The sequence below is a fragment of the Genypterus blacodes genome, unplaced genomic scaffold (genome assembly GCF_046128005.1).
Source record: "Genypterus blacodes isolate CSIRO-AG114 ecotype Tasmania unplaced genomic scaffold, CSIRO-AGI_Gbla_v1 ptg000053l_1, whole genome shotgun sequence".
NCBI classification, from domain to species: Eukaryota; Metazoa; Chordata; class Actinopteri; order Ophidiiformes; family Ophidiidae; genus Genypterus; species Genypterus blacodes.
Genome location: NW_027466865.1, coordinates 4,809,018 through 4,823,967, shown reverse-complemented (window position 1 = coordinate 4,823,967; position 14,950 = coordinate 4,809,018). Strand labels below are relative to the sequence as shown.

At 42.0% G+C, this 14,950-nt stretch overlaps 1 protein-coding gene across 1 annotated transcript in view; it reads left to right on the top strand.

Moving 5' to 3' along the window:
- LOC143001197 (transmembrane protein 132C) overlaps positions 1-14,950 on the top strand; it is a 175,722-nt gene that overhangs the window by 81,911 nt on the left and 78,861 nt on the right. The window contains exon 4 of the mRNA XM_076150659.1: positions 6,439-6,579. Coding sequence (XP_076006774.1) covers positions 6,439-6,579 — 141 coding nt within the window. The remainder of the gene's footprint in view (positions 1-6,438; positions 6,580-14,950) is intronic.

The following is a 14,950-nucleotide window of genomic DNA, read 5'->3' as shown; positions in this document are numbered from 1 at the left end:
TGTTTTCTGCTGCACAGCTCTACTGACAGTAGCCTTAGGACAATCGTCGGCCGTTAATTTCAGGTCGCATATGGCTTCTCCACCTTCCACAAGACACCATCATCTCTATCCTCATCGTCTTCTCCATGTGAACGCTCTTCTTCCATTCCCCATGTAACATTCCACATACTCTACCGATCCATTCTTAAGAGCGAGAGAGAGAGCGTTAAGAGAGAACAGAGGTGCAAGATATGAAAGAGAGGTTTGAAGGTCGGCAAAGGAAGAGAGACCATGCACAAGCGCGTGTAAATGAAAGACTATATGGAAATGGAGGGCGACATAGGGAGACAAATGCAAAGTTAAAACAGGAGGGAGTAAAAAACTGCAGATTTTGTGTTGCAAGTCAGCAGATGCTCTCACAGACAGGCACGTTTGACCTCTGACCTTCCCTCTTTTACACCCTCCTTTCAAATGTTGAATAACTGCTTATTATAAACGTCCAAACTTCCAGCTTCCCATCTGTTGTAGCACGTGTTAAATAAACAAACTTGTTTATCAAGAAAATAATCGCACCATCCAATCTGTCCGTCTCACCTGCCTGAAATTAAAACATATAACCAAAGCCAGAGGCAGGAATACTTTTAACCGCCACCAGTGATAACAAAAGTCAAATACTGTTAAAGTAACAGGCTGGGGGTAACATGTACTATTGTGGACATGTGGACATTTTGTGATTCTAGATCAGGACAGAAGTGAATAGAGCTATATTTTACTGTTCATCACATTCTTATATCTGATTTTTACGTAGTCTCAGTGAACCTGCCATTAACTAATTGACGATCTTTGGTTAGTAGATAGACAGAAAGAAGAGCTTGATTCCTGTGGTTCGCGTGTCGGCACACAATTGTGTGTGTGTGTGTGGGTGCGCGTTTGTGCTAAGCTAACCAGTTCTCATTTTCCCTTGTGTGATTTGGACTAGTGAAGTCAAATCAGCTGACAATAACGCTTGTCTCTTCACATTTCAGAAAAGTTTCAGTAGTATTCAGTAATAGTAGTCACGCTTAGTTACACACATTTTATTATTTGGATTGTAGGATGTGAATTTCGTCTTAAAAATAGCGTAACATTCAAAAGTGAGGGTTACGGCAAATGTACAATAATTAGACTAATTGATACTCACATGTGGACAAACTCAGATGTTCCAACTGCAATTAAGCGATTTCTTAGCAGCTTGTCACTTGTAAAAAGGATGAACTCCGGACGTTCTCTGTGTTGCGATCACAACAACAGATTGTGTTGCCTCTACTTTCTACAAAGCAAAACAAAAAAACAGAATGAAAGCAGAAAACAAGATTTTAATGATTTGACAGTTGACTTATTTAAATGCCACTCATTTCTACTGATGGCAGTTTGTCCAGAATGCAGAGAGAAAAACGCAGATGTGCATTGATTTTCTCGAACATCTGTCTGCGCCTCTACAAATTGGGCTCCACTTGTTCAACACTTTCAAACTACAATTGCAAGTGTGATTCTTCAGTGAGGTTATCGATTCTGTATGAACTATTTACTATTGTCCTGAAAAAACAGTTGTTTACAATGGTTTACAGTTACTCATATACTTTATACTCAAACAAACATGGAAATATTAACTTTATAAGATATACTGTATACTTTGTTCAGCCATTAAAAAGGTAGTTAGTGGTAACTACTTAGTTGAGATTGATGGTAAAAACAAGAAGAATTTGATCCTGTCAAAGCAAGAATCCACTGAGAAACGTGGGGCGTGTTGATTCAGACTGGATGCAGGATATGAAGATTTTATATATACAAAGTTCTACAGTTACTCCTCCTCCTCACTACCTCTCAAACATCTGCTCTAACAAAAACTTCACTCGACAATGTGTCATCTTTTAGTTTTGTTTCTCAGATGCATCTGCTTGTGCTTCTACATGTGGGAGCATCTTCTGACATGTCACATATGGCTACTGGGTACTTTTGTTCATTTACATTTTGACCTAGTTAGTGGACACTTTATCTGCACAGACTTGTTCCTCTCACAAATAGCTTGAATTACACGAAAATTACAGTGTGATAGGAAGAAATGCCATTCTCTCTTAAAATATCCATACAAAGTTTGAATACGGAAAAATATTACAAAGAGAAAATACAGGCACAATAATCAGGAAGGAAGGAGTTTTTTTTATTTGTCTGTGTCTTTTGTGTTCTTAGCTGGTGTGAAGTGAGGTTTAAAAAGGCTTTTAAAACAATACATTAACAGGAGCAACATCACCTTCATTGCGTAACCAAGTCTGTAAAGTTGCACAGAAGTGGAGGATCCATATACATGCCACTGTTCTCCCTTTATCTACTTAGGAACACTCCACTTCCCCTTTGAATAGGAACATTACAGCTACACTCGTTACTCTCTGCTTTACCATATAAGTACTGATCATCATATACGTGAGGCTCTATAACTCCTGTTTGACCTCATCACCCTGTGAGACTTTGAGAGCCTTTAAAGTGTTGTGATGTAACTGGTGTCTCCTCAAGTTCAAATCCAATTTGCAAGTTCTAGGCTGTAGGTGGAAAGTGTTTGGAGCTAAATATATATTTGTTACAAAAGGTTCATGTTTTATTTCGTCCAGATAAAAAAACATAAAATTAAGTTTAGTCTGCTCTCTTGGATGCTGCATGGCTCTGGAAGGCAGAGCGGTTGCTGAACCTCTAACTGCTGCTGATGTGTCGGTTGGCTCCTTGCATGGTTTGCTCCTGCTATCAGTGTATGAATGGGTAAATGTGAGGTCATTGTAATGCGCTACACAAGTCCGGTCCATTTACCTTTCAATGAAGCCAGTTATCACAGGAAACACACATACCTTTGACTCACACATCTGTCCTCTAAGTGTGTGCGTTTGTGCTGTTAGCAGATAAAATCCTTTTAAAGCAGAACCCCTGTCAAGTGCATCAGTGGCTTAAGAAATCTTGAAACCTTTATCCACCTTCTGTGGTGATAATATGGCGGATATAGAGCTAAAAGAACAAGTGTTTTACTCAAAGAAACTTTTCCTCCTCCTGATACGACTTCAAATAGATGCTGTCTGGATAGAGAGAACAACTGTATATTGTGTCAGCAGGGGATTTCATAAAAATGTATGTTTGTGCAAAGAACTTTTAAAAACCATAATTTGCTTTCAAAAGTTGTTCACAGCAAACATTGCATTTGAGCAGCTAATTAGTGTCTGAGTACATGAAAAAATGTCTGACAAGCATGACAGCAGTTACAGAAATACAGAACCAAACATATGGCCCCTTTTTGCAATAGAGAATGTTGAGATCTTTGAAAACTTAATCAAACATATAGCAGAAGAGAGAAATATGTTGCTCAAAGCTGCTGTAACAAAGTGGTGAAGCTGTAGTTCACATTAGTTATTCCTCTTAAGTTGGTGGAGTGGGTTCAAATGATTTAAACTTGCAATCAAAGTAGATGGAATCATTTAAAAGGTCTGAATTTGAAGCAGGGAAAAGGTAATCAAATACATAATAATATTGATTTAGTTGAAAACAGAAGTGATTGAATTTAAGCAATTCTTTCCTTCTAGTAGAACAAGCTGTGATCACGTTCACACACTTTGCTTGCTTCCCTGGATTGCTAGTCAAGACCATGAGACAAACTAACATTCATCAGATTGATATTCATTGTAGACACATCGGAAGAGGTGGCACATAGAAAGCTACAGAAACTATGACACATAGATGATAATCACTTCATTCACAATCAAGTAAATTTCCCCTTTACGTTTACTGTCAAATCTAGTGCCATGGTATTGCTCCAGGAAAAACTCTCTACGAAATAGCTCCCAATGAGCTACCAAAAGGCCAACAGTTTAAAGACAACCATAAAGAGTGTTTCCAGCGGTTCCTCGGCCCGAGGGAACTATAACACACGTAAACACAGCTGTGTCTGTCGTTTTGACCCTTCATTGTCGCATGTGAACTGTATGTAATTGTTCCGGTTTACATACATACATACAAATTGGGCTTGAAGACAGACTTAAAAACAGAACTCATTCATAACCTTAACAATTACCTGAGAGAACCTGTATCCCTCAATTCACGTCAATGACGTCAAATCAGACTCTCCTGCTTGATACGGAGCAACTTCCTGATCAAGGAGGCTCTTGTGGAGAGCGGGTGGTCAGTTGGGATGAGTTTGAAAACGGGCCACAGCCATGAGAGGATATGGAAGGAAGTTTTTCTTGTCTTCCTGCATTACCTAGAAAAGCAGACAGACACAGATAGAGAGAGAGAGATAGATAGAGAGACCGAGATAGACACACACAGGCACTGCTGCTGTGTGCCGGTCTGACAGGAAGCTTAGGGATTGAGTCTAGTCCATCATCCTGTTTGTTGACAGACGCACACATAAGCATTAAGTTCTGACAGTTGCACGGCAGGGACTCGCAGATCTTGCATGTATTTGTGCATCAGCACCAATCCAGCCAAACAAAATAACAATCATTGTGTACTTCAGGAGTAAACTGCAGACTCTCATATGAGTGAAAATAAATGAATCCAAGAGTGAATGTCATTCTCTCTTGGATTCATTTATTTTACTTTTGACTCAATCAACCGTAGACCAATTCTCCATGTCAGGGTTGTGTCCACCTGGGTTTACGAGTGGATGGATGTACAGGGTTTGATTAAAGGGTCTTCGTGAATGCCAGATGCCAGATGTTTTTTTTTTTATCTTTGCAACAAGTATTTTCCAGAGTTGATATCTGTGAACACACACCAAACACAACACACTTTCTTACCGAAAAACACACATCCACATTTGTCTTCTTTTGCAGTGTGACACCTCCTTGTTGAAATTTCAGCGTTCTCTCATACTCTCACACACTGTCCACAATTATTCCTCTTAAAAAATCTGATAATTTCTGTTTCTGAGAAATGCAAATTCAGCGGAAATGTCACGCTTGTCTTTACCTGTGGCAAACACCAAAAATCCCTTATGCTATGTGCAAACGTATAGTAAATTTGTCCTCACACATACACACACGCATACAATCAAATGACATGGCAGGGGACAACCATGGCACATTTCCAGACTGTTTTTGGCGAGACATGAATTGGACAAAGAAGAAAAAACAAATTGAAGAAAACAACAACAGAATATTGGCAGATTTTTGTTTACTTGAGTGAGAGAGTTTTCATTTGTTTGCCAGACACAATTGTATGTGCATGTAAATAAGACAAGCAGTAAATAAGGAAGAATTCACGTTTGTGTGTCTGTGTGTGTGTATGGGGGTAGGAGCCCATATTAATAAACCGAGGGAGGGTTTTGTCAAGGTGATAAATAGAACGAAACACACCGAGACGGATTAGGGAAAAAAGAAAAAAAGAGACAGAAAGAGCGAGAGAATAATGTGATTAACTATGGGAGGAGGAGGCTTTGAGGAGGGGCAGAGGGAGGGATGAGCTCAGGTAACAGCGAAGGAAGAGAAGCAGAAAGGGAAGGGAACTGCTGCGGATGGATGAAAGGCAGGGAAATACACTCCGGGAGGCCTACAAAGCAGACAGAGCGGGGACGAGGGAGCGATGAAGAAATAGGAGAAGAGGAAAAGAGGGCAGCTGGCAGGGAAAAGGGGATGAGGACTGTAAGCGAGGAAATAAACCTGGATAGGAAACAGGAAAAGAAAGGGGAACAAGACCTGGAGGAGAAGCAAGAGGAGGAAGAAGAAAGGGGAAGTTTTGGGAAATGGAGCGTTGCAGGCAGGGATGGTAGAGGAGGGAAAGACAGAGGAAAGGGAATTATGGGCGAGAATATTAAAAGAAGTCTCTTTCTATGATAGGAAAGCAATCATGTCAGAGTTTATCCAGAAATTTCGAAGGCATATTCTAGCTTTTTTTCTTCTTCTTGTAGTCAAACTTCAGTGTTCAGATCTTCCTTAAATCCTCAGCCTCCACGCGAGCTCCGAGCGGCGCTCATTTCAGGAGAGAAAATATATTCAACTTTCAGAGGAGCTCCTCCTGTCACTCCTTTGTCCTCTTCCCTCCAAAGTCTGTACTGTGGGAGGTCGGTGCCACGCTGCGTGATTTGATTTTAAAAAACATTTCATACAAAGACAGTGTGGCACGTATCAAGGATTTTAAAGAAGCTGTGTGAAAATCAGGGCTGGGAAATTCCAAGTGTAGAAAATTAAATTTCAAGAAGATTTCCCCCAGCTGTCACTGTGACAACTTGGCTTATTTCTCTTCTTCTTCTGTGTGACATGCTTTTGCGACGTTGGATTGACTGTTTTTAACCTCTTCCTTTCTTTTGTCTCACCTTTTTTTCCCCACTCTCCTTTTTCCTTTCTGCTCTTCCTCTTTCTGCCCTCCCTTCTTCTTCTTCTTCTTCTTCTTCTTCTTCTTCTTCTTCTTCTTCTTCTTCTTCTTCTTCTTCTTGCCTCTCTGCAGGGTGTGGTTCCAGTCAGGTATCAGCTTCCTGGCTGTGAAACCCAGCAATCTGGTCGCGTGGGAAATCAAACAGGAAATGCCACCGGGAAGCAGTTCACTGGCGGTGATGTGCCAGAGGAAGTCCTCATCCACCGCAGAGAGGTAGGAATGAACATCCTGGTCTCTTTCTGACGCTCCTCTGTAACTTGAATTGGCGAGCCAAGAAAACACAGTGTTAAGATTTTTTGTTAATTTTCATTTAAAAAAAATGACAAAATTGAGGTTTAATAAATACAGCAAGTTGTAACAAGTTGTGAGTATAATCATCTGGGTTATATACCAGATGATTATAGACAGACAGATACCTAAATGAAGGTCATTTTAACAGATATTTTGACCTCACAAAACAAAACCAACAAGACACTGTTAAAAATCGGCTGTGTTATCCAGGTATTAAGGTCACATCTTGAGGTGTCAAGGCTCACAGAACCTATTGTGATCGGCTCAACCATTCACACGCATTTCTGTGTGTTTGGATCTCTGTCACAAGCAGCCAGGTGTGAACACAACCCATCCAGTGGGGACACGTCAAGCCTTTGCAAGTCCCAGAATGTGGCTGAGGAGAGGAGTGAAAGTGAAAGTGTCTGATGTTATTCTTTTCCATATGATTAACCTCTTCGAAACTATGCAGAAGACTCTTGTGCTTGGGCATAGGGAGGCTTTAAATAAGCAATGAGACTAATTTTAACTGCCATAGCTGTGATTTCAATTTAATATTTTATCAGGAGCAACAGTTCAAGCATTCACTAAATTGTCACCTCTTTAAGGAGACAATAACAGTGTCATACAGCAGGAGAGAATAAATGCATGAGTGAAAACTCCCGCCGGCTGGGGAATTTTTGTCTTTGCAAGTTCCTGCTCACACTGCACGTGTGTGCCAGCATAAATATGCATGTTTGTGTGGTAATGACTTACTGGGTGTAAGGCCTCTGGTCATCGATTTGCTGTCTGAGAAGCACAAAGCGCCAAATGGAGTCCATATAGACACACACACACACACACACGCGCGCGCTAACACACGCAAGCACACGCACACGCACACCCACACGCACAAGCACACGCACACAGACATAGACACACACACACACACACACACACACACACACACACACACACACACGTGAACAGTCAACCCAGTGTGAAAAATACTCAATGCAAGATGCAGTATAATCAGAAGTGAATAGTATGTTGCCAAAAATAGTTTGTGTGTGTGTTCGTGTCAGCAGTCCAGTGGGTACACGTCCGTTTGTTCCTTATCTTTCCTATGTTGCTGTTTGTTTCTTTCTTAGTCTTCCTCATTTCTTCATCTTCATCATCATCATTGCTCCGTGTTCGCCTCCTGCTTGGCATTGAAGCTCCTGAAGCCTCCTTACCTCCCTGCCTCCCTCCCTTCGCTTCCTCTCCTTCCTCACCTACTCCGCTCACTTCAGTAATCGTCGCTACATCATGTAAAACTATTATTACAGGACACCAGTTCAATTAGTGCCACTTAGCTCGCTGTTTAGTCACTTCACGTGTCGAAGGGACGATGACAGGACACCTGTGAGGCTTCACATGAAGAACGTGTTATGATTATGGTACTATATGACTTTAACTTGATAAGTCATGACTTATTTATGGCAACTTGTGTTTTTTTCTTCATAAACACAAGATGTCACCTCTTCTGCTTTCTGGCTTTCTGCCATTCGACTAAAGCCAACCACCAAATCAGTTACTCCTGACGCTAATCTATCTTCAAAACTTAAAGAAATCTGCTGACACATTCACACATAAACAAGCTCTTGTGGGCAAAACATAAAGTTGAAGTAAAAGCAAAAAAAAAAGAGAACGTAATGGCTTGTGAAATGGTAAAAGCAGTAAAGCATATGATGAATTTTTGGATGTATCGTTGCATTGTGACCTCAAGGCGAATAAGTCATTTCCCTGGCCGGTCGGAGGTGTTGAGATGGAGGCGAGTCTAAATGGCTGCTTACTTCCTTGAGTGCTGGCACCAGTCCCTCTGCGTCTCTCCTGTCCCTGTGGGGGGGACACTTGTCAAAGTGACGTCAAGGGAAACACACAAAGCAACGCTTCACAAACCCGATTGTGACACCACTCTCACACACACACACACACAGACACGTTCATGCCGTCTTCAAAGTGATACTAGAGGAAAGAGATGCCTCAAAGCTCGGATTATGATGCAGAACGTGCAAATATACACATGCTTGAATGTGTATACATGCATAGGCCTATACACACACACACACACACACACACACACACACACACACACACACACACACACATGCACACGTGAATCTGTGCTTCTGTGCTACTCCACTCCCCGATGAGTCTGTACGATGAGGGTGGGAGAAAAGCTGACTTTTCTTTGCTGTAACACACACACACACACACACACACACGCACACACACACACACACACACACACACACACACACACAATGCAGCTTGCATCATACGATCAAAGGCTTTTATCAGGGAGTGTGTGTGGGTGGGAAGACTAATTAAAGAAAGCTGATATGTATTAATCTCGAATGCGATATTGCTGATTAGCACAAGAAACAGCAAGTGTGATTTTTATGAATGAGAGGGTGGGAATGATTAGCACCTCTGTCAATTAATGAGGGATTAATTGCTGTAGCTGTTGTAATTTTATGACATAATACAACAAACGTCACAATGCGCTTTACAGTGTGTGTGCTTCTAGTAATGACAGCGTGGCGAATGGATGCAATCACATAGTTGGCGTCTTTCCTATGCATGTGTAATCATCCGTGCCTGTTTATGTATATGCATGCACGTATACTGTGTGTGTGTATGTGTGTGTATGTGTGTGTGTTAGGGGGGTGGGGTGCAATTGCTGTTTTACATATATATGTGTCTTTTCATGTGTTTATGTGTAATGACAGCTTTCCTAGACCTTAAAACAGGAACCAAATGTTGACCATGAGCTCTTTCATTCTAAGGAAACCTCAGTTTTATCCATTTATTTTTTTTGATTTCTCATTAAAATATCACACTGCCTCAACAAAGATAGGATTAGTTTTCTTACAGCTTTGCTTTGTTTATTGGTTTCTTTCCGTTTGATTATTCCTAAATGATTTGGTGGTATTTCATCACCCCATCACGCCCCGTCACGTCACATGGTTTTGTTATTGACACTCTGCTTAGTTCTGCCTCTCGTCCCTCCTGTTGCAGTCTATCGCCTCTTTGTTGCACTGGAAAATAAAATATAATGTGTGAAGTCTCAACTGGCACGCTGGTGCCCTCCAGCAACATCTTTTGTTGTCTCATTTGTCGGAATTTATTTCAACGATCGCCTCTAGTTAGTATTCATTTAGCTGTCCCTGTCTGCTCATTGGCATTTTAATATCATTTTCGTGTTATGATACAGCGTAATTGTGTGTGTGCTGTGGATGGGTTTTTTAAAGCTCTGCTCGCCAGCTCAGTTGAATAGTTTCTATTGTTTTCTGTTTATATCTCATGTTGAGCGTTTGGTGCCGTTGACCTTGAGTGTTTCACTGCTGGCGCCATCATTACCGTCATTTTCCCAGCCCCCAGGGAGTTCGTTCAAAAGGTAAAATTTGTTTTTCTTTTCTTTTCCCAACCGGTTTTAATTTCCTTGGACATAAAATGAATTAAAACTAACGTGCAGAATATGCTTGTGATGACCTCAGCATTGTCTGTTATGCTAGATCAGGGATGATCGGGAACAGCGCTGCATTTCATTATCAAGCATGAATCTATAGATTACCGGGCACTAATGGATCTCATTCACATCTGAAGTGTGGTAATGTGCTGCCCACTCTTCACTTTATTTACGCTTGTTATGCTATTTATTTGAAACAGCACCTCACATATTTCTGAAAGAAGGGTGAAATTGTCCTTAATTTAATAAAATATTGTTCAACTTGCCCCATTTTCTTACTCATATTAATAATTTACAAACAAAAAGTGGTTGAACATAGTTTTGAGAGGCCTGCAGTACAATTCCCCAGGTCTTATACAACTGATGCAGGCCAATTCCCACACACATACACACACTCTTACACACTCATGTTAACATACCGATATGAACATACACATGCACATGTGGCTGCCATCTATGCATCATTGCATATTCAAACATACAGGCAAGCCATAACGAAACGTGATTTATTCATATACCCAAGATGTGCATTTCATTCATGTAAGACTGAGCTTGATTTGTACATGTTTGTTTAATTTACATTAAACATATATCAAACATATTTCTTAACCATAACACAAAGTCTAAGCCCTAAAATTCTGAATTAGCCACATGGGGACTGGCTTTGTCCATGTAATTGCAGGTGAGTCCTCAGAATATCGACTCGTTTAAATCCACTGAAGAAGAAGAGATGCAGAGTTCAGGGTTAAGTGCTTTGTGGTTTTAGTCATTTGTAAAGACAAAATAACTCAACTGAGAGCTTTTGTCTCAAAGTTGGCAGCCTCCTTGGGACACACCGACCCACACACAAAAACACTTGCACACACACACACACACGCACACAAACGCACACACGCACGCACGCACGCACGCACACTACACAGCTCAGCATAGATACTGGGCCAAGATGTCTGCAGCCTCTGTTGGCACACATGGGGATTAAAACACTGCAAGAAATAGGAAGTATAGAAAGAGAGAGAGAGAGATAGAGAGACTAAGAGGGGAAGGAGAGTAAAACAAGAATGAGGTTAAATACATGGTCTGTGTGTGTGTGTGTGTGTATGTTTGTGTGTGTGAGAGAAAGAGAGAGATGTTAATGTGCCCCAGTGTATCACTATGCTGACTCTGATGCTCTCTCTGCTTCATCCCTGCAACGTTGGCCAAAGTACTTGCCCCACGTTATCTTTTAAGACCATCCTCTGGATAGCATTCACACACACACACACACACACACACACACACACCAAACACACACACACACACACACACACACACACACACACACACACACACACACACAATCTGGAGTCATTAAATTTAACCACTTAATCTGTATAGATGTATTTTCTGTATCTGATGTTCCCGGAGCTCTTTGCTATGTTTATTGTAAACCTGAAACGCTCAACTTGCAGGACATTACACACAACGTATATACTGTACTGTGACGCTGTATTCTACACACACACACACACACAGAGACACATAGAGAGCAGAGGAAATGACCACCCTGGTGGTAATAGGCTGTTTTATTGCTTTCTTTTCTGCCTTTCCTGTCTCCCGCTAGCCACTTCCCTTGATTGGTCGCCATAGATTTGGGGCCAACATAGTCTTTGTACATACACACGAACGCTTACACTCCGAGAATGTGTTTAGGATGCTTTATAGTGTATTGAGGCGTCACCGATGGCTTGCTGACTCCTATATCTACTTTCTCTAGTCCTCTATTTTCCCCCTTTTGCTCCGCTCAATCTAGATTGCTTGCAGTTCGTCTGTTCTGTTTTCCAGCATTTTATTTTCTATTTCAATTTCTTTCAGGTGTTTCATGTTTGGCTGCGAGAGGTCACCTACGCAACCGTCTGCTCATTTTTCACGTGTCAGACAGTGACCCCCCGAAAAAATAGTTTGCTCTTAAACAAACACGTCCCTCCTAAGATGTCCTGTTGTTTTGGAGATAATGAATATTGACAGGGCATTGACAGACAGCGACGAGGAGGAATGATGAGACAGAGGGAACAAATGGTATTCTAATGTACTGGGGCGAGGGGGGGGGGGGGGGGGGGTAATTCATAAGAACACTTGGTGGAGCTTCACACTTGGTCAGTGAGTGAGTGTGTACCAGCTGCACTTCACTGTTTCCCGCAGAGGGTGTGATCACGCCTCCACATTGGGCATTTGCGTGACAAATTTAGCCTGAAAAGAGAGGAGTATGATTTTTGAGTTAACCTGTCACATCAACTCCAGTCACCCCTTTTTCCTCGCAGTGCCCCCCTGCTGATGCTGCACCCCTCCCCCAACCCCCATCCCTGCAAAAACCTGTCACAAATTTAATTATATTTGACCCAGCTGACAAGAAAACAACAGCTCTTTCAAAAAAAAGTCTAATCCCTTCACCTCGCCTTGTTCTTTGACAGGACACACTGCGGGGCTCCAGGTGAAAACGCCTGTAGAAGACTTTGGCCATTGGCCCTGTATCACCCTCACAGACATTGCTGCAAGCCATTTTCAAAGACATCAAAACATCATTAAACTTTGTCACCCCTCCTCTGCTGCATCATCAGAGGAAACGTATTCCATTCCATCCTGAAGACACACAGCAGCACCACGAAAAGGACTCGCACACCGTCAGATATGATATATGCGTTTATGTGTGTAGCCGCTGCCATTTACGAAGTAGAATTTGGAAGCTTGGTGCTTTATATTATCCTGGCATCTGCACTGAATTCTTTGACTTATATTCACATCTGCTTCGCTGTTTTCGACCTCAGAGCTGCAGGCGTGAAATCAGTGGGTAATATTAAGCCTTGAAATGGTAAATATATCGTAAAGAACTCAATTGCACCTGTTCTCCAGCATGCTGGAAATAGGTTCACATAGGCCAACAGGACACATTGTCAACTATTGCCATTTATTCAGATTACCTTCCCGTGGCTGAAAACAGTAAAAGTCAATAAATCATCTGTTTTTAATAACCAAATAAAAAAAACACACAGGTCAGTATAAGGTGTCCATACCAAGTCACCCTATGAGGTTGATCAATGCACTAGTGTTCTTAAAACTGTAGCTGCGTAAGGAAAAGAGGCCTCATAAAGGATCGTCCTGTAATTCCCATGGTTAGGAGGTTGTATACGGTGAGGGCAGCGCTATAGCTGTCAATTACAGCGGGAGAAGGACGCAAGGATTTAAAGCAGGTGATAGTTGGGATTTGATGGGATAAAGGCGGTATTTGTGTTCATTACATGTGGTTTGGTGAGTGCTCCTCTGCTCCACTACTCCATCATAGCCCTGAGCAATGACCTGGGCCGGCTAATGAGGCCTACCAGATATGGATGGGGTTTATGTGTACAGCCTCGCCTAGCATCATTCTGTCACTCAGTGAAATGACCCAGCCACCTGAGCACACTCAATCACTGCACCCGATTCATATGCATACACACATGTATGCACACCAAGTATGTGTGTGTGTGTGTGTGTGTGTGTGTGTGTGTGTGTGTGTGTGTGTGTGTTTGGGTGTGTGTGTGTGTGTGTGTGTGAGAGGCATGAATACAAATACACACATTCACATAGACAAAAGCACACAGGTGTGCTGCTTTGGGTTCACACACAATGAACCCAAATATTGAATATATTGAATACACACAGCATTCATAGGTGTATAGAGGCATGCATGGTGTGTGTCAGAGTGAGATATAAACACTGGCACAGATGCACTCATATGTAAAATCACACGCATCCATACAAACACACACCCTGCATTTTTTCTGAATTTGTTTTTGTAGGCCACGCTTTAAATAACCTTCCAATCCCATTGGCTTATTCCCTTTGCTCTAATACCCATTCCTGCCTCCCTCCCTCTCTCCTTCCCATCCTCCATCTCCTCACCCTCCATGCCCCTGTTAAACCCCTCTGGGAGCCGCTGTACCGGGATGTGTGGCTAATTAAGGCGACCTGCACAGACCCCGTGTGTTCGAGTCCCTCTCCTCAGAGATGTTCGGTGTCACAGAGCGAGCGACAGTGCCGGCGCTAACACTAACTCATTGTCCCTGGTGTGAGTGAGCGAGTGTGTGCTTGTGTGCGCTTGTGTGCGCTTGTGTGTATGTGTGTGTGTGTGTGTGTGTGTCAGAGAAGACGTGTCAAACACTGGAGATATGCCAGCCCTTTTTTTGCTCTTATTTCCCTTATTTCCCTCAGTTTGCTCTCTTATTCCCACTGCTTTCCTCCCTTTGTCCCATATGTCCACCCTCTCTCTTTCACACCATAAACAACTTGTCCTGCTTTTTCCTTTCACACTCTTATCAAACCATCTTTCCTCTCATTTAGTCCTTCATTTTCGTCCCTTGTCCAATCAATCTTCCTTTCCTTTCTCTCCCCGATATGTAAGTAGCTGGACCCCTAGGTCCAATCTTTACTGTTTAATTCATTGTTTTCATCATGTAAATCAAAAATCTAGCTTGTGTCCTTGACATGAGAGCTCCCAAACATGTGCGAGTGAAAGAAGTTGACAAACAAACTGTGGCGACCTAGTGCCTCGAGCTCCCAGGAGGAGAAAGTGAAAGAAAGAGAGCAAAACAAAGAGTAGCTTTGCTTTGTTTGGTGGGACAGAGGATTGTTTTTCATTGGGCACTGGTAGAGGGAGGAGGGAAGGAGAGATGAATGGAGGGAAGAATAATTAAGTGTGCTTGTAAGGGAAGGAGGGAAATCCATGCCTGCTCAAGATGACACTTCAATATAACAGAATAGACGGATCGTAATGCAAGATGTGCCCTCTTCAAATCCATTTGAGTC